The sequence below is a fragment of the Corvus hawaiiensis genome, chromosome 1 (genome assembly GCF_020740725.1).
Source record: "Corvus hawaiiensis isolate bCorHaw1 chromosome 1, bCorHaw1.pri.cur, whole genome shotgun sequence".
NCBI lineage: Eukaryota > Metazoa > Chordata > Aves > Passeriformes > Corvidae > Corvus > Corvus hawaiiensis.
Genome location: NC_063213.1, coordinates 24,138,665 through 24,158,275, shown reverse-complemented (window position 1 = coordinate 24,158,275; position 19,611 = coordinate 24,138,665). Strand labels below are relative to the sequence as shown.

At 41.7% G+C, this 19,611-nt stretch overlaps 1 protein-coding gene across 5 annotated transcripts in view; it reads right to left on the bottom strand.

The window, feature by feature from the left end:
• ADCY1 (adenylate cyclase 1) overlaps positions 1 to 19,611 on the bottom strand; it is a 190,457-nt gene that overhangs the window by 132,890 nt on the left and 37,956 nt on the right. For 4 of the 5 annotated variants that reach the window (XM_048296615.1, XM_048296607.1, XM_048296597.1 and 1 more), the window contains exon 2: positions 15,059 to 15,208. The exons of the other annotated variant lie outside the window; for it this stretch is intronic. In XM_048296615.1, the coding sequence (XP_048152572.1) occupies positions 15,059 to 15,208 (150 nt within the window). The remainder of the gene's footprint in view (positions 1 to 15,058; positions 15,209 to 19,611) is intronic. 5 annotated transcript variants of the gene reach the window in all.

Genomic DNA, 19,611 nt, shown 5'->3' with positions numbered 1-19,611 from the left:
CACTGCCATAATAACCTTGTTCAGTCCATTTAGAAAGAGAAGTCTCTTCTTGCTCATGCTATGAAAACATTATCACAACGAGACAGCCGCCCACTTCCAAATATTGTTCAGTCCATTTAGGAAGAGGAGTCTCTGCTCGTATGTGAATCCCTTCCCCCGACTTGCAGCTTTTCCCGCAACTGCTTTCGAGGGTCCACTCTTGAAGTTTTTTGGGGTACAATTTTAAGGTTGAGCTGTTCAGAAACAAGAAACAGAGGCCCTTCTCCTTCCCTGGGAGCAAAGGGTCTTCCTCATCTTCATCGTTAGGACTATCTCTGGGAACATCTCTAGGGACTGAGGTTTTCTCCTTTCCCGTTTGGAGCAAAAGTCCTCATTGCTTCCATCTCTCCCTGTCCAAACTTCTCATGAAATTACAGCTGCGTCAGCATCTGCCTATCTCAGCGCAGGTGCTTTTGCTTACGAGTTGAACACTCCACCCCCCATATCTTCATGAAATTACAACGGGATACTCTGATATATCATAGCTTCACAACAGACTTTCAGCTTTAAGCATCTCCTCTCTCTCTTCCCTCAGGTTTTCAGCTCTTCACAGCAATAAAAGGGTTAATCTCACCTCGGCCTTGCAGCTGGAATTTTTCTTATCGAAGTGGAGAGGGGGAAGAGCCGAGCCGCTCCGGCTGCCCACAGCAAGGCAGTGGGGAGGGGAGTTCCATGGCTGGAACAGGTCCATCGACTCCAGGATGGCCGTGGCCCAGCCCAGCCTGGCCCAAGCAGGGCCTGGCCAGGCCCGCTGGCCCCCACACGGGGCCCCGCAGCCACCTGTCCCAGCACCGGAAACGAGAGAGAGAGCTGGAGGGGAGTCTGTCTATTCTTAAATGTGGATCACAGAGGCGGTCACAACTTTAAGTGGCTTAAAGAATTGTCCATATTCAAACTGGCCAGCTGATAGGTTCTATCAGGTCCCAGAGGAAGCTGTAAGCCCCCCTTAGCAAGGACATCCCTTCCGGGACTATGCTTGCTAACCTATGACAGTCAGGAACACTAGTTTTCATCTTTCAGTGAAAAGATCCCTTCATGGTAGCACCGAATGTATGAATATGTAGTTTGAGTATATATGTTAAAAACAAAAAAGGCACACTTTAAGCACAAATTCAAAAAATATAATTTATTAATTAAAAACATTTTCTGATTCAAATAAAGAGGGGTCTTAAAATTATTACAAAGAGCACTAAGCATCTGCTAATGTCATGATCAGAGGGAACACAGAAGTGCTAATGCAATTCCTAGGGCAGCCTGCAGATGAGACATCTGTGAGCTCAGATTTGCTAGAGGCTCAAGTCCTACACAGAGTCCTGTGTTCCATCATGAACAGGACTGGGTCAACAATCCTGTTATTGTATTTCTTCTTCTGAAATGTGAGGAAGATGGAGTCACAAGCAGCATCAGCTTTACCCCTTCCAGGGTAAATGGAAGAGCAGACAGATCTTTACTGGCTTACCCATGGTGTACTGTTTCCTCTACAGTTACAAGTGCATGTCTTTCCAATCCACAGCCATGTCTGCTGTGTTCCACCGATGTAACATTGAATATCTTGATTAGGCAAGGATATATTCCTCAGGAAGAGAATGTCAAAGAGCTCAACCTTCAGGAAGATAGACACATCTCTTCTGCCCTCATTAATGATTCAGCCTCCAGCTAGCGGGATTTTTCTTGAAGAACATGCTACATGTTACAGCTCAAGTTGATACTGGGAATGTGTCACTCTCTGATTTTCCTCTGGCCCATGAGTTATGACATTCTCCTTCCCCACATTCCTTCTCCAAAACCCAGCTATCTCCACCAACTCTACATAGATATGTGGCAAATATATGTGGTCTCCTCTGGCACCTGCCTGAGAAATGGAGCCAACATAGGGAAGCAGTGGGAGAAAGGCCACTAGCATCTTCTGTCTTCTTTTCTTGCTGCTAGAGCTGACACAAGCTGCAGCTGAGAGGCCAGAATCAGTGGAACTTTGAGGACATAGTGCTGTGCTAGTACTAGTGCTTCACAGCACGGCTACTGTCTGATACAGCATACATTTATTTAGAGTTGCAGTGGTGACTCAGTATCAGCACACGCTCTTTTTTAGTACAGATCTTTGCTGGTGGCAGAACAAGCATGAACTCTTGAGTAAAGATAAGCTTTTTGATTGCTAGTGATAAAAACTGAGCCCACTAGTGGGTGTAAGCAGACTAAGGAATGAAAAAACCCCAGGAACCTGAAGTCAGAAAAAGTAATTTTAGAACCTAAGAAAGACATATTAAGGGGCAAACAGTTAGCATTTCCTTTTTCAAGGACCATAAATGCCTTTAGTATAGCAATAGGAAAGACAATCATGGCACAAAACAGTAAAATGAAATAGATGTCTGAATCTCCAAAGACTAAGATATAAATATGGTTTGCTTTGAAAATCTAGATATTTTTCTAATTTAGATTAGAAAAATCTAAAAGCCTTTGTCCTTTGCTATTTGTCCTCATTTTGTCTCCTCATAGAGCACAGGAGTGAGCCTAACCCATAGCAGAAAATCTCACTGCCTTCCAAAGGGGAAGAAAAAGGACCAATCGCTAATATGCTAAGGAAGCAAAGAGTGTATTCACCCACTTAAAATAGCAAGTGTGACTCAGATTTAGTTCATTATTTCCTTGTCAGACTGGGAAATTCCTAATCAAATGTCCCTGAAGGGGAGCTAAACTCCAAATGAAAGAAGTTTATATTGAAGAGGTAATGGGGAACAGAAACCTTGGAAAGAATTTAAATCACACAACAGACAGAAGTTCATTTCATAGAACGGCAAACCTGACAAAAACACTACCTTAGAATGTATTTGTTTTGCCAGTTAATGGGGTGTAGTCTAGCTCTTTTCCTCCACAGACAGTTGCCCAAAAGAAACAGGCAAAAAATCCACAAGAGCATGTGTGCCAGCAGCATATACTTTCATATATTGGAATGAAAGTAAACTGCTCAGCTCAGTATCCTGTTCATGGAGATAATCTGTGCTTAAGTGGTAACATATCATATGGCAAATTGCACATGTGGCAGTGCCAGCGGTTGTGACATGAAACACCTAGGTTGCAAAACAGTTGGTCTATGGCGGAACCACCCTGTGTTTGAAGACTGGCACAGGAAAAGTGCCAAAGTTGTGTAATGTGTTAGCTAACTTTTTGTTACAGTTAAGACTCTTCTAGAAGTGAAAACAATTCTGTGTACAGCAATAAAAATACATGTAAGAGGACTTTTCTAATGACATTTTAAAGCTTTCTACAAATTCCTGCTGCTGAGGGAAGAACATCAGGATTTACTCCTGAGGTTGCTTTACTTCACACCGTGGCGTCCTACTAAAATGCATAATAACATTGCATTAGTGTTCACACAACGCTGCAGTCATGGATATTACTCTAAATTTAGAAATCAGCTGTAAGAAACTCTTTTGAATCATTTGTCTTACAATTTAACTTCAGAATCTGATGCGCTATAGCCAGTGTGCCTAATTATGATAATTTGCCTTGGCAACTGTTATTCATGATGTTATCTGCTGAAAACTGGTATCTGCTTAAAGCTGTATGGTTGTGCGTTTTTAATCATCTAATAAGGACAGGTTTGTGTGATCCTGTTCATCCCTCCTCCTCCATTCTCTCTAATTGAAAATACACAAAGGAAATAGAAAAAATAAACTGAAAAATTCAGTCAAACACTAGAATATTTGATTGACGGTTGAAAGAGAACATACTATAAATTTTCTATTATTTATTCCAAAACTCTTAACAGCCAAAGTATTAACAGGTTTAGAATTATATAACCACTAATTTTTAAGTTATCAATTTATCGCAGGATCATTTAGGTTGGAAAAGACCGCTGAGATCATCAAGTCCAACCTCTGGCCAGACACCACTTCGTCAACTAGACTATGACACTGAGTGCCATGTCCAGTTGGTTTTTTTGAACACCTCCAACGATGGCAGCTCCATCACCTCCCTGGGCAGTCCATTTCAATGTTTGACAACCCTTATCATGAAGAAATTCTTCCTCATGTTCAACCTGAACCTTCCTCGGTGCAGTTTGAGGTCATGTCCTCTCGTCACTTGTTACCTGGGACAAGAGACTGACCCTCTGTAGTGGTTTGGCCCAAAATACTCATTACTGCTTATCTTCTGTGAGATAAGAATTAGGAGAAACGCAAAGCAGGCACCAAACTTGAAAGAATAGAAAGAAGTTTATTAACAGACCTAAAAGAAGGGAAAAAAAATTATACCATACCTTCAGAACTCTCCTCCTCCCCTCACCTTCCTCCCTTCTCTCCCTGACAATGTAAAAAGACAACCCTTCAGATGTTCAGTCTGTTTACCACTTCCATAATAAACTTGGCCGCAGTGGAGGGGCGGGGGAGGGAGCTGAGCCGCTCTGGCTGCCCACAGCCCTGCTGGGGGGGGTCATCCTGGAGCCATGGGCCGGGCCCACTGGCCCCTGCACGGGCCCCGCAGCCACTTGTCCCAGCACCGGAAACGAGAGAGAGAGCTGGGGGGGGTGGGGGGGGGGGGGGGGGGTGGGGCGGGGTGTCTATTCTGAAGTGTGGGTCACAGAGGCGGTCACAACTTTAAGTGGCTTAAAGAATTGTCCATATTCAAACTGGCCAGCTGATAGGTTCTATCAGGTCCCAGAGGAAGCTGCAAGCACCCCTTAGCAAGGACATCCTTTCCGGGACTATGCTTGCTAACCTATGACACCCCCACCTGTCTACACCAGGCTGTGGGGAGAGATAAGATAGAATTGGGTTGCAAGCTGTGGGATGTGCCTGCAGAGGCACATAGCGGTACAAAGGAGCACATAGCGGTACAAAGGAGCACACGTCAGCACAGAGAAGCTTGTCTCCACCGGACCCTGGGGGGAGGAGGTGTCACACGGCAGACCCCTATGGAGAGGAGGCTGCCAGGAGCTGATAGACGGGTGAACAGCGAGTGATCACCCCATAGAAGGACACTGAGAAAGTGTGTTGCTGATGTGGCAACACGGGATAGGTCACATAGTGAGAATTGCCATGTAAGGAAATACTGTGCCTTGGAAAAGTGTACAGAACCAGCTCGTTTCTTTGAATAAACGATTCAGATTCCCTGCTGGTCTGAGTCTGTGCCTCAATCGCTGACACCAAGCCAGTTGTAGAGATGAGGGGATTCAGGCAGCTGTAGAGATCAATAAGATCCCCCACGAGCCTCTTTGTCTCCAGACTAAACAACCACAGCTTCCTCAACAACTCCTCACAGGACTTACTCTCCAAACCCTTCCCCAGCTTGACTGCCCTTCTCTGGACACACTCCAGCATCTCAATGTCTTTCTTGTAGAGGGGGTCCAAAACTGAGCACAGGATTCACAGTGTGTCCTCACCAGTGCCGAGTACATGGGGACAATCACTGCCCTGGTCCTGCTGGCCACACTATTGCTGATACAGGCCAGAATGCCACTGCCCTTTTTGGCCTCCTGGGTACACTCTGGCTCATGTTCAGCTGCTGACCAGCAAGCCCAGCTCTTTTCCACCAGGCAGCTTTCCAACCACTCTCTCCCAAGTCTGTAGCACTGCAAGGGCAGGTCCTGGCACTTGGCCTTGTTGAACCTCGATCCATCAATGCAGCCTGTCCAGATCCCGCTGCAGAGCCTTCCTATTCTCTAGCAGATCAATACTCCCACCCAAAAGTTTATCTACTCTACTCAAAGTAAGCCAGCATACATTACATATAAGAGCTTAACATGCGTGGCATGACTGTATGCATACATCTATGAGAAAAAAAAAATGCAACAAACAACAGTCCAAGACATCTTCCTGCTTAGCCTGAATATGAGTGACTACATGTGTACTGGAAAACAGAGTTCATATGCCCTCTTTTTACCTTTATAAATCCATAACAAATCTTTATAGAGAGGTATTTAACTTAATAAATCTATAAATTTTTGAAACCTTGTGACATAAAGTATAATGGCTGTCAACAATTTAATTGATATATTTAATTTGCTTTTTTTATACACTGAGTTTAATTTTCTTCACAGTGGCTAGTAGGGTGCTGTGGTTTGGATTTGTGCTCAAAACAGTGTTGATAACACAGGGATATTTTAGTTATTGCTGGTCAGAGTTTACTCAGAGCCAGGGGCTTTTCTGCTTCTCACAGCACCCTGACAGCAAGGAGGCTTTAGATACACGAGAAGCTGGGAGGGGACACAGGCAGGACACCTGACCCCAACTAACCAAAGGGATTTTCCATAACATATGGTGTCATGCTCAGCATATAAGCTGGTGGAAAAAAGAGGAAGGGGGGAAGATGGTGTTCAGAGTCATGGCATTTATCTTCTCGAGTGACTGTTACACGTGATGAAACTCTGCTTTCCCAGGAATGGCTGAACACCAGCCTGCCAGTTGGGAAGCAGTGAATTAATTTCTTGTTTTGTTTTGCTTGCATCTACAGCTTTTGCTTTAGCTATTAAAATGTCTTTATCTCAATCCATGAGTTTTCTCACCTTTACTCTTTCTATTCTCTCTCCCATCCCACCATGGAGGGAGGGAGGGAGGGAGCGAGAGAGAGAGCGGCTATTTGGTGCTCAGTTGCTGCCTGGGGTTAAACCACATTTACTAACATCAGAAAGCTTTCAGGGAATGAAATAAAGTTAAACCAAATTGTTATAGTAATGATCTGGCCTGTTCTTATATGTGTTTTTTAAGATGTTTTTATGGACTTTTCTTATGTTTCATTTTGTAAAACAAAGGCATGCAGCTACGAGTAATAAAATTACAAGGCAATTAAAATATAAAAATTTTATATGATTTACAACAGTGTGTTTTTATTGTATGTGACCCACTTTACGTATGTTTTCACACTTTGGAATTGCAAGTCTAGTAGCAAAGTACATCCCTCTCTTATCCTACAGCTGTGCAGCCCTAAGTTGAGGTGTCCTCTTGTAACCACTCCTAAGAAAAACCTCACCTTGTGTTTAACAAGGAGTTCAGGATAGAAGGGTTGAACTACCCTTGGATGTGCCTGTTACTACTCGGGATTAATGCCTATAGGTTAAAAGGTTAGATTATAAGCCTCACTTTTACTTGGCCAAAGTCAGGTAAGAGGAGTCCTGGTGGTGTGCCAAGTACTATTATTGCACTAACTGCATTCAGATGAGATGTTTATTCTGCACAACAAGAGGTGCACTAGATCTGTAAAATTAAAAAATATTTATTTGTTTGCTATACCTTTCCTTGGAGGGGGTTACAAGCAACTCCTAATGACTTCAGGTTGAAGCTGAAGCCTTCTACCTGGAGGTTTTAATTTCACCTGAGTAGCCCTCAGCTTTATTATTTGCTCTATGAAGGATAGACACATGCACAGTTATTGCAGGTGCTGGTCAGTACAAAGCTTCTGGGCAATTATTGCTGTGTGGGAGAGAGAAATGTGCCTCCATGTTTCTTTTTATCTGAGAAAGGTGAAACATGGACCAAGGAAGCCACATATCAGGATAAAGGTAGACAACAGTTCATTTTTTTTCTGTGTAAGGATCTAAGCAGCCAAATGGAGCAAATGAAGCAGACAAGAAAAGTTCCAATCTCTGATGCTGCTATTTGGCTAAGGGGCACTGGTGGTCAGCCTGCACAAGTGGGCCTGAAGTCCAGTAGTTCAAACTGACAGTCTGAAACACTCCTTATTTCCTGTTTTTCCTGATCCTAGTAAAGAACAAATAGATTTTTGAAGATAGAATTTCCTGTATAAGACTGTGATTTGATGACAGAATAGATACAATTTTAAGCTTCCCTGTAACATAGAACATAGCACTAATGTGGTACAGGCTCACCCTGTTAGCTAAAATTAGTCCACCTATGTTTTTCAAAGCTCATACTGGCTAGCTTTTGCAGAGGATCAGGTATCATCACACACCTTGCACTTTGTGCAATATCAGAATCACTTCCCTGCTGCACACTAGATAATTTGACAAGAACATGCTTTTGCATCCATACATGATCCAGGTGAAATTTTTGCTGCAGGGCTATTTGCTGATGCACTCAGCCAGTATGAACGGTTATGGAAAAAAGGCCTGTGTTTTAATGATAAATTTAATATATTCTTATGCACCACAATGGAAAAAAAGTTGCAAGATTCTGAGAATAAAAAGTATGGGAAACATGAGAACCTGATAAGCATGCTGTCAGGCACTCTAGAAATTACTTCTGCCTCAGGTTGTGCAAATAACTAATTCCTCAGTTTAGTTGCTGAATTGAAAGGATAAAAACCTCAGCAAACTGTTATGCATTACCAAAACAAAATCCAACATGATTTTCTTTATTCAAAGTTAATGTAATTTTTTCCCTTTCTTCATAAGTGCTTGAAATTAAACACAACAGACAAAACCACTGGAGGGTTTCTGTAGGTGTCATCTTTTTACTCAAAGGTACAGGAGGTAGTACACATATCCAAAATGTGTAATGTCTCGATTTGTCTTAAAGGGGAATCTGAATGCAGCAGAGAATTTGAACGCAAGACATCCTAAGCAGTAGTTCAAAGTATTGTGCAGTGAGAGTCATGGTGTCTTTTGTTGATACCTTTTCCATTTCTATGAATAGTTATTAATCAAATCTCTGACTCAGTGGCGACCCAGTTACTACATGCAATGTTAAGGATATTGCCCTAAATTGCAGAAGACACTTGGAATGCAAACACATATGCATGCAGACATTTGCACACACAGTTCAGCATTGCATAAGGAAAATTTAGCTAGCTGCACATGATCTGGTGAACATGTATTGAAGAACTGCAGACCACCACCAAAATGCTAGTCTGTCTCCCAGAACCAGTGTTACTGCAGTAGCATGGTGATGAACAATCCTTTCTCTCAGCAAATCTGATTAGTCTAGCTGGAGTGGCAGGCTTGTGGTTCTGAAGCTAGACACAGAGTTGGCTGTCTCAGCCCCATGCTTCCTAAATCCCAATAATTTTTAAGTGCTTCTTTCACTTTCTTATATTAAATAAATATAAATGTCATGCATTGTAGTGAAGTACACAACTATTTTTTGAAAGACAGGTGCCACCAATAAATACATTTCTCCAGACCCAATGGTTTGAAAAACTAGATGTGATTTCACAATTAGTTTTTAAGGTAGCAAATCCCCCATTCTGGAGACTTTGCTATTTTCCAGTTGATTTTCCACCATCAATTCTAATTGTGAGGACGTACAAAAGTAACATTAAGGAGGGAAGGAAAGATCTAAATAAGCGGCTTGAAAGATGGACTCTATTTTGCAAACATATTTGCATGTACTTATGAAATTAACTAACCATATAGATATCTAAGGTGGTTTTGTGGGCTTTGAAGGTTTGCATGAAAACAGAAGTTTTTCCAGCCTGCCTTATATGAAAGCAACAGGCATTTTTCACATCAATGTGTGCTACATCAAGTGCATTTCACCAAGGTAAATTATATGCTTTATCCCCAAATTCAATGCATGAATATGCATAAAAATATTCTTATTTTCAAGGCAAGGAATGGAGGGAATGTGATTAAGATTTGTAACAAGGTTGGCAAGATTGGGGTAAGATACAGCTTACATACATCAGGAGACCAAAGACACTATAGATCTTCAGCTTGGATAGAGAGATGAGTGTTGCAGTGGGGATCCTGCAACACGCATATACCAAACCAGGAGTCCCGTGGAAAGGAAATATATATGGACAGACTGATTCTTGCTAGCTGTTTCAGAGATGTTTATTTCTCCAGCCGCATGGCCGGAGCTCTGCCGAGGAACTGTTCCAGTCACGGGACCAAGGGTCCTTCTGCCCGCGCAGGGAACACAAACCAACCAATGGGAACGAGGCTGAGCAGGGGCAGGGAAGCCCCGTGTCTGTGCCCTCAGGGCCCCTCTCCCAGGGCTACACGGCGGGGGAGGGACCCCAACACCTCACCCGTTTTATTTTAATAAAAGGAGAATGAAAACAACTGGATAAACATAACAAGAACAGTTTCAAAACAAAACAAGCCACCCTCCTGAGTCTTTAAATGTCCAAACAGATTCTGTGGAACATCTTAGGGCTGACAGAAGGGAGACAGAATTCTCTGAGCATGCTTTGTGGGGAAACTGAGGCAGGAGAGGGTTTAACTTCTTCCCTCCCCCTTTTCATCCCCCACTCGGCATTGGAAAGGGATTTTTGGGGAAACAATTGGCAAAAGCATGGTTTTGTGAGGGAAACCATGGATGAAAAAACGGATTGGGAATACACTGGGGGTAATAGGACATAGAGTAAAAGGGAAAGGTGGGATTAGGAAAGGGAAACTGTAGGGGGGTTTTACAATGGAGATACTGTCTAACATGACTACGATTTTTTGCATATATACTGCCTTTTACAGGAACACCATCAGGCCCAGTGACCTGCGATGCTTGTAACCCTTTTCTCCCTAGTACAATATTAAATTCCACCACTTCTCCATCTCCCAAGCTTGGGATGCATTTTTCAGGGTTATTCTTTTTAATAGCAGTTCTATGCACAAATATGTCTTGCTGGTTGTCATACCTTGTTATAAAACCATAATTTTGCTTAACATTATACCATTTTACTATCCCTAAGGTCTTAGTTGCTATGATCTTTTCCTTTTTCCGAGTGGCTGCTGTTTTCTGTCTCGCTGCGTCTTTGCTCTCTCCTTCGGTCGCTCCCGTGTTGGAATTCTCGGGGCTGCTGGTGCCTGCGCGCTCTTCCCGGGGTCGCGTTCGGGGCTGCGCGGGCCGGGCCGGGCCACGCCGCTCAGTTCTCCGTGCGTCGCCTCCTCTGGTCGCAGCTTCGCTGCCGCTGCCGGGCGCTGCACCCACGTCTCGGCCGGGCCCCCGAGCGAGGACTCCCCCGCGCCCTGCTCCAGCGCGCGTCTCGGCTGGGCGCGGCTCCGTTCCACCGCCATCGCCGCCAGCCGCCGCCCGCGTGCCGCCCCTCTCAGTCGGGCGTTCACGGGGCTCGCTCCACCACGCGCTGCACAGGACCGGGCAGGCACCGCCGGGTCCCGCCGCTCTCCGCTCCGCCGCCGACACTGCGGCTCGCGTGGCTCCGCCCGCGCGCGGGAACTGCCTCGCTGCTGCTCTCAGAGCGCTCGGTGCACGTGGCCTGGGCCGCACGGTCCCTGCGCCACGCTTCCCTTCACCAGGACACAGCTGACATTGCTCAACAGTCTCAGTAACTAAATAATATTCACGAAAATATTCTTCCATCGGCATATATTTTGACTCCAGTATTAACTGTGTCCAAACGGTTTTCCAAAAGCCCTTGGTAAGAATTAAATCCCAAGAAACATAGAAAAAGTTCTTAAACAACCATGCCAGGAAGTGTTTCAGTTCTTTTTGAGCTTGAATCAAGCTAAAATTTACAAATCGTTGTTCAAGAATCATTTTAAGTTTAAGATAAATGTCCATATGCGGCTCTGAGAGCCAAGAGTCTTCCCACGGTTCCTCCATAGTTTAGATATGGAATAGCAAAGCAAAACCAAGAAGAGGAATCCAAAGTTTCCAGGGTTTACTCACACAAATCAGTCACTTAGGGATCGGGGATCGTTCTGCTCACAAATCTCCACCATTTGTTGCAGTGGGGATCCTGCAACACGCATATATCAAACCAGGAGTCCCGTGGAAAGGAAATATATACGGACAGACAGATTCTTGATAGCTGTTTCAGAGATGTTTATTTCTCCAGCCGCATGGCCGGAGCTCTGCCGAGGAACTGTTCCAGTCACGGGACCAAGGGTCCTTCTGCCCGCGCAGGGAACACAAACCAACCAATGGGAACGAGGCTGAGCAGGGGCAGGGAAGCCCCGTGTCTGTGCCCTCAGGGCCCCTCTCCCAGGGCTACACGGCGGGGGAGGGACCCCAACAGATGAGCAGGGTTATGAAAGTCTACAGTGTTGTGAGTGGCATGGAAGAGGTTACTGTAGGATGATTACCCATGTCACAAAACAAGAGCTGGAAAGCACACAATCAATTCATCAGACAACAAGTCTATGACAAATAAGAGGAAGTTCTGTTTCACAGTGCATAATTAGCATATGAACTACTACACAGTTAGCGATGGCCACAGAACTGTGGGGACAGCAGAACTATACAGATGCTGAAAGAGACACTCAGAAAATGGGAGTCTACAGGCCTTTAAAGACAGTGGTCTGGTTGCTTTTCCAGTTAAGGTGGCCTCAGAAGAACAATGGTATCTCTCCCTTGGAGCACAGCTCCACTGCAGGAGCACAGCTCCACTTCAGGAGCCACTAAGCCTGGAATTAATACATGGTGAGCCACATCTTCCTTATTCATATCCCTTCTTATTGGGATGGCAATCAGTTCAATCAGCAGCAGGCTCCTTCTTTTTCTATGCTGAATACATCCCCCATTCCCCATCCCTGCTGGCTCTTTTCTTTCTTACTTGGGAAGTGGTGAAGTACTGCCTGGAAGATCAGTTAGGATGCCTTAACACCAGCAGTCCTTCAGGGAGCTGGGTGACAATGCTTTTTTTGCTGTATGGGCAAAGGATAATCTGGAATTAAGGAAGCGGACACAGAGAGATGGTGCAGTGGGAGTGAGGGGAAGTGCTCATATGCTCTGACTGAGCATGAACAGGAAAAACACAATTCCAGGGAACAGGACCCTCCTCACAATAATTATTTTTAGCTGTTTGCTCTGCAGAGGATGGTTTTCTGCTGAGATTTATAGATAACAAGAGAAGAAGCTTATCTCAAGCAAATTATTATAATTATTTGCTCATTATCTAAAACTTACTTGGTTCTTGGCCTTTGCTTCTGGTGGAATTGCAGTCTAACATTCAGCAACAAAACAAATGGATGATGCCACCATCAAGGCCAGTGTCACAATGTATTCATTGTGACTACAGAGAATAAATAAGAGGGTGAGCATTACACGGAATTTTAAAATAAACAGAATCTGTCCGCTCCCCTTCTCCCCAGCAATGCTTTCAAGCTTACTTGCATGAGTCCAAAAATGTGACAACATGAGATATTTACTCCTGCTCATAAAAATAGTTTTATCAAAATTATCACGTGGGACTATTACTACAAATATATCCCATGAGGAGAATTCACTGTAAGTAGGACACAGAGGTAGAAATCTCACTTACAGTTTCAGCTGTGGTATCTGTCTCACACAATCAACACTTTAACTCCAGAAAGCTGTGTATATTCAAAAGCCAAGAGTATATTCTTTCCTTTGCAGTTAGAGACTTGCACAGAAATATCAGGGAAAGGTTTTAGTATTTTGGATTACAATTCTCAGTGTTGAAGGGCTATGTTTTTTAGGGCAGAACATTTGGATAAGACAAGAAAGTCTGATGGAAACATTCAGTCCTTTTTAACATGTAATGTTGATACCTCAGAGAACAAAAATACAGGACTGATCACAAAACTTGAACTAGGTCAGCAGCGTTTCTTCTCTCAAAACACTCCTGAGTGTTGCCAGCTGGAAACTCAGGGCATGTTATGCCACAGCAACTGCAGAATAATTTTTAAGCCTGTAATTGTGTCTTAATTCTCACTCTGGTTCTAGAGGTATACTAATATAGTGCGAAAGCAGCCACAGAAAGTATTTTGGTGGTACTTCTGACAGCTAATTAGCATATTTCACTACTGCATTCAGTTTTACACTGTAATGCATAAAGTTAATTTCACAAGTGTAGGAGAAAAGTTATTCTCTTCCCTGACCTGTACGCTGCATTGAAAAACCATTTGCAGGATTATCTAGGTATACTATCTACAATAATGGCATTTATGTGTAATGTTACTGCTTTCGTTGTGTTTCTACATGCATAGAAAATATATAAAATAAGACAGATTGCTAGTGTGTTAACAAGAGAAACACAAAAATCAGTTTTGTTTTCGTGCTGGATCTGAGAAGTAGTTTTTCAAAGGCACAAATGACAGGTTTGTTTAAATCCCATGGAAATTCACTTATCACACATTTATGCCTTTAAAAAATCTGCAGCTTTGGATTACAAAAGACCAGTATTAAATCTAAAGGCTTTAATCCAAATACCATTTTTGCACAGCCAGCAAAGATATGCAGTGTTCGAAGAGATGTCTACTTACTACAGAGTATATTCAGCTCATAAAAATGCATTCACTTAATTCATAACAAAAAGGACTTAAGGACCTGTGTTACTCCACACATAGGAATAGCCTTGCTAGAGAAATTGCAAATGAGGGGAGGTAAAATCGTGTGACGTACATCTTGTTTGGCATAAGTAACTACCCTTCCACAGAGGTCAGTCTAGGTATTCCAGTGTCACCCTCTATTATCACCTATACAGAAAGAAAAAGCTAGTTCAAACCTTACAGACCAACAGATCATAGCAGGTTTAAGCCTCAGATCTGTGAGTAACAGGAAGCTCCACAATATAGCACTTTTTTTCTGTAGTTTCTAAATATGATTGAAAGGCTGATAAAATTCTGTGAAATAAACTATCAAATAACTGAGGTGATTTTTGAGAAGAGATTTTGATTGCTATCACAGTTATTCTTATTAGTTGTACAAAAATATAATAAATATATTCTTGTTATCAATTATACTTATGCAGTTATCAGCGCAGCTCCTTGTGCCCAAAATGTTGACTTTTTTTGTAGGCGTTGTGAAGGCAAACAGGTTAAAGCATACTCAGCCAGAAGAAAAGTATTTACAGTGCACCTAACACCCACCCAAAAACATCCATGCAGATAAATAACCACAATCTTTTATTACAGTAGTATGTTAGCTTTGACTCAGCCCTAAAATAGATCCCCTCTGGCACTGGAGCTGACAGTAGCTGTGGGGTCAGCCTGCACCTTCTCTGAGTGCCGCAGATGAAGAGTGAAGAGTGTGCATGCACTGGGCAGGAAGAGCTGAAGCAGAGGGGGGAAGGCAGCACTTCCTTCACAATGGAAATGCACACATGCCCTAGCATGTATCTGGCAACAATGTCCTAACCTGTGGTTCACATAACTACTGTCATCTCAGGAGAAACCGAGAAAAATAAATAAGGCTTAGAAACTGACCTGTTTTTCATTTTCATCCTCCAGTCTCAGCCTGTCCTCAATGCAGTTCCTGGCCTGAAGGAATGCCTTCCTCTGAGCCCTTTCTGTCAAAATCCTCACAAAGACCCCATACAAATTTACACTGACAAAAAGGATTGCATTGGCCACAAGCTGTAAGAAAGAAAGAAAAATAAATGAATATTTTATAATACAGATTTTTATTTTACATTTCTGCTCAGCAAAATATATATATAAAAAAACCTGTTTGAAAACTGTGCTTTGCTAGTCCTGTAACTGATACCCCCTCCTGCAGTGAAACAATTACAGCAGCTACCACAAATCCAGACAAGCAATATTGCACAATACAGAATTTTACATCTGCTGAAGTTAATTTCTTTTATGATGATCTGTAGGTTGTCATCTTCGTTCATCATAATTTCTTTCATCAGCCCATTGGCAGATGTGTCCATCTAATAAGGAGAGCAATATCATCAGTATTGGTTCAAAATACCCTGAAAACTGAAACTGTTTTCCTATGCCTTTGTAAAGTAAGGATATTATTGTTCCTTTTTTTATAGTGGAGAAGAAAGGCACTGACAAACCTGTGACCAAATAAAAATGTGTGCCTAGGTACCCCAAGCTTTCATATTGTGTAGTTTGTATTTGGAAAATCTGCTTCTCTTCCCCTATCTACTGTCAGCAACCCTACTGTACTTTTTGAGAAATCATCCAAAATATCATTGATGCTATCTTGCACCAGATCTCTCAGAAGGTGCTGAGTCCTTTCAAATGATGGCCCTCAGCACAATGCAAGGCTATTTTTATGCAATAATCAGCAACCATGAATTACTTTGGAACTACATCTATAAACAGTGTTATTATGAAGGACACAAAAATGACTCAACTGCCTTTCTGGGTTTTTTTAATGTTTTAACAACATGTAATAAAGTTACTTAACTAACATAAATAACTGAACAGTGGTTTGTACACAACCTCCCAATCTAAGGCAATTCTGTCCAAGTTTCTCACCACGTCTCTGAAACATGTCTTCAGATTGTAATTTCTGCAATGAAATGTGTATTTAGTAAAGAGGAAATAATGCCTTTTTACCCAATGTATTTTCAGTACCAGTATCCTTATATACCCTAGAGCCTACCACAGCATCATGATAAGGATTTACGGGACTCACAAATTCCAAAAATTCAGAAACAAGCTGGCATTTAAATTGGCCAAGTGTAAGCATAATAAGAGCAAAGAAAGACATTACAGCGAGTAAGAGCAAAGAAAGACATTACAGCGAGTAAAACAATTCATATTAAGTTCCTATGCACCTAAAATACTTCAAAAAGACCATAAAATTGACATTGGTTTCCTAATTCAAGTTTACTAGCGTAAATTAGAGAGGAGACCATTTTTGTTTGCACAGTATAATGGGTCAAAGTCTGCACACATGAACAACATAATCAAATGTTAAGAAAAATAAAGCTACTGATGTTGTAGAGAATGCTTCCTAACAGGAAGGTTGAAGGTTTTATGGTAAGCCAATATGCCGATATGGTAAACAAAGATCCAAAATGGCATCCCTGATGCTTTTGGAAAGACTTTGGGAAATGTTTGACCCTGCAAAAATAAGAAGGAAATCTCTGATGCGTGTTAGAATTTCTGATTCTAAAGGTAATATATATCACACCTCTTGTGACCTCAGAATAGTGGGAAGAATTGAAAGACTCTATCTGGGTCAGTTTTCCAGACCTTCATGGATTCATAAGTCCTCTAACTTTTACCTTCAAACCCGGTTGTTTTTAGTTAATAGGACACCAACAACAAATTCCCTGCAAACATTCTCACCAGCACAAAATCCAAAGATAACCTGTCACAATAAAAGGAGCTCTACCTAACATTAGTGGTACTTTTCCCCTCAGTTATCAAAAAAGAAACCATTATCTCACAAAGGCTAAAAGCAGTGAAGAATGATGTTATAGCTTTCTCCCGAGAATGGCAAAATGCAGGTTCAGGTGCATTCAAATGAATTTTAACCTAACAATCTCATATACCACTTAGTTACATGCCACTTCTGATGATAATACAGATAGTAAAACTTTGAAGATGAAATGCAGTACATGAGCATATTATTTCATGATACAGGCTGAGCATAAACAGTCTGCAATTCCTATTCTGCTTTATTTTGTTTGATCACAGAGAACTGTTTGAGGTGTATCAATTTTTTATCACAAGTTAACACCTACTAAAATGAAATGACTGTAGAAATTCCAGTGGAATCCTATTTTTAGAGATATGAATGTGGCCACACTCATCGTATCTCTGCATTTTGTCATGCCGAAGTATAGTGGCAACAGTGTATTTTAAAGCTAATTCTTAAAGTGCAATAGAATAAAAATAGAAAGGATTTTTAAAGGTTGTATTCAAAGACAGTGAAGAGAGCCCACAGAATGAGCAAAGCTGACAGTTACAGACAGTGCAACTGCTTGACCCTGTCCATACACAAAACAGCTGTTAATAATACAGGGTGAGAAACTATCTTTATGTGCTGATATCAGAGTGGCTCAAGACATAAATAATTACCACTACAGACAATAAAAAAAGTCAACTCTGTTTCTGTATTTCGACTGGAAACAGTAAAAGACCATATATTGTAACAATCTGCCAACTGTTCGGGGACTATCATGATTTCACTCAAGCAGCAGTGATCACCTGGACTTGGGGTAGGTGGGTCCCTGCTACTTTCAGGCTCAGCAGGGTAAGTAATTTTCCAACATGCTTTGAACAGTTTAAGATAAAACAGAGGCTTAGCTGTCAGCTCTGGCCTGCAGGGAATCAGAAAAGTGATAAAGCAAGTAAAAGATTCATAGATTTCAAAATGTGAGAAAAGAAAGTAGGGCAGATTGTCTCCTGAGGTATAAGTTCCTTTCCTCCACAACCCATTTCTACTTAATTATTATTTTTCCCCCAATTGCAACTAAATACTAGTCTTTCGCTCTAGGTTTCTCAAATGTGTGCCATTTTTCAGTCCTTTCATTTTAATACATACCTCTATATCTACACACATACATACATATATATACATATACATACATACATATATATATATACACACACACACACACACACACACACATATATTTCATACATTATGTCCCATAATTCCAGGAAAGACTGTGAGACTTGCTGTTAAAACTAAGGAACATTGAAGAGGTACTAAGGCATTTAGAACTGCTGAAATATCAAGGACTTTCGTTTTAGGTCATTCCTACATTATTTACTATACTACTGCTTAGTAGGAAAAAGAGTGCTCCTAAGGTTTCACCATCCCGTTTTATTTATAGAACTACAAAAAAACCAATTTACTTGATGCAACACAAAATGGTTCAAAGACAATTTTATGCTGAAAACTTTCAAACAATGTTACTCTTTCAATCCATAATGAGATTACAGGTCAGCCAGAACAAAAAAAAAAATGGTATCAGGGTCATGAAAGCATTTTTCTAAAATTTTTTTGGTTTTTTATCACTGTCATTGAATCTTGTATCATGCATTCTGCTTATTGCAGCATTTCAGTGTGAACATCCTGAGCTTTAAGATTCTCTAGTCCTAAGTGGTTATACTCCCTGTCAGTGGATGAATTCTGGCATTGTTACTTGTGTAAGGGCGTTACCAAAGACAGACTTCCAATATAGCTAATCCTTGTGCACTGCCTAGTCAGGAACCTCCAGCAGGTATTTCAGCCAAATGTCTGGCTCTCTCTCCTGTTTATTTCTCCATTGCATTTTTTGGGTCTCAATTTACTTTTGGAAGGGAACTCAAACTGTGCAATACAGCAACACCCATCAAGGAGTGAGAAAGTAATTCTAGCAGCAGACATATGTAACATGCACATGCATACACAGAGCTTGAGGAGTTTAATTAAAGATCTCCTTTTTATTCCCCAGATTCATCTCCCTCTTCTTGAGTCTCCCACAGGATTAGTTGAGAAACTCTTTGAAGAGTCTTTTGAAACCTTTTTCTCTATTCCAGATAGGATTTATTCTCTACTTCTTTTTCTTTCAAAGCAAGGACGCTCATGTGTGCATTCATGGGTGCTCTTTCTCAAATAAATGGTGAAAAATTCTTCTACATATTATTATTTTCCTTTTGAGAGGACTCTGCTTACTCAGCAGACTAGTTCTGTTATCAGGTTAAAAGTCGGATAGTAGATGGTTCAAACTTAAAGCTGGTTTTCATTGGGGAGTAGCTTTCTGTTTGTACTACAATATTGTCTCAGAAAAAATGTGGCTACTTCACAAAGGTGTAAGCGACTTCCGGATCACAGAAAACATTTTAACAAAGTGATATTCATACAGATGGTTATTGAAGTGCCCAACTGAATAGACTAAATGATAAACAATCATACATAATCATAGACTAAAGAATAAAGGAAGGAAACTTCAGGAGACTCCCTCAGAATTGCATTGTGCTTTCTAAAAGGTGGACTTGTGGTGTGAGTAGGACTTCAATAGCTACCACTCCCAGAATTATAATTTAGGGGCTAATATCAATATTCGATTTATTCTCAGAAG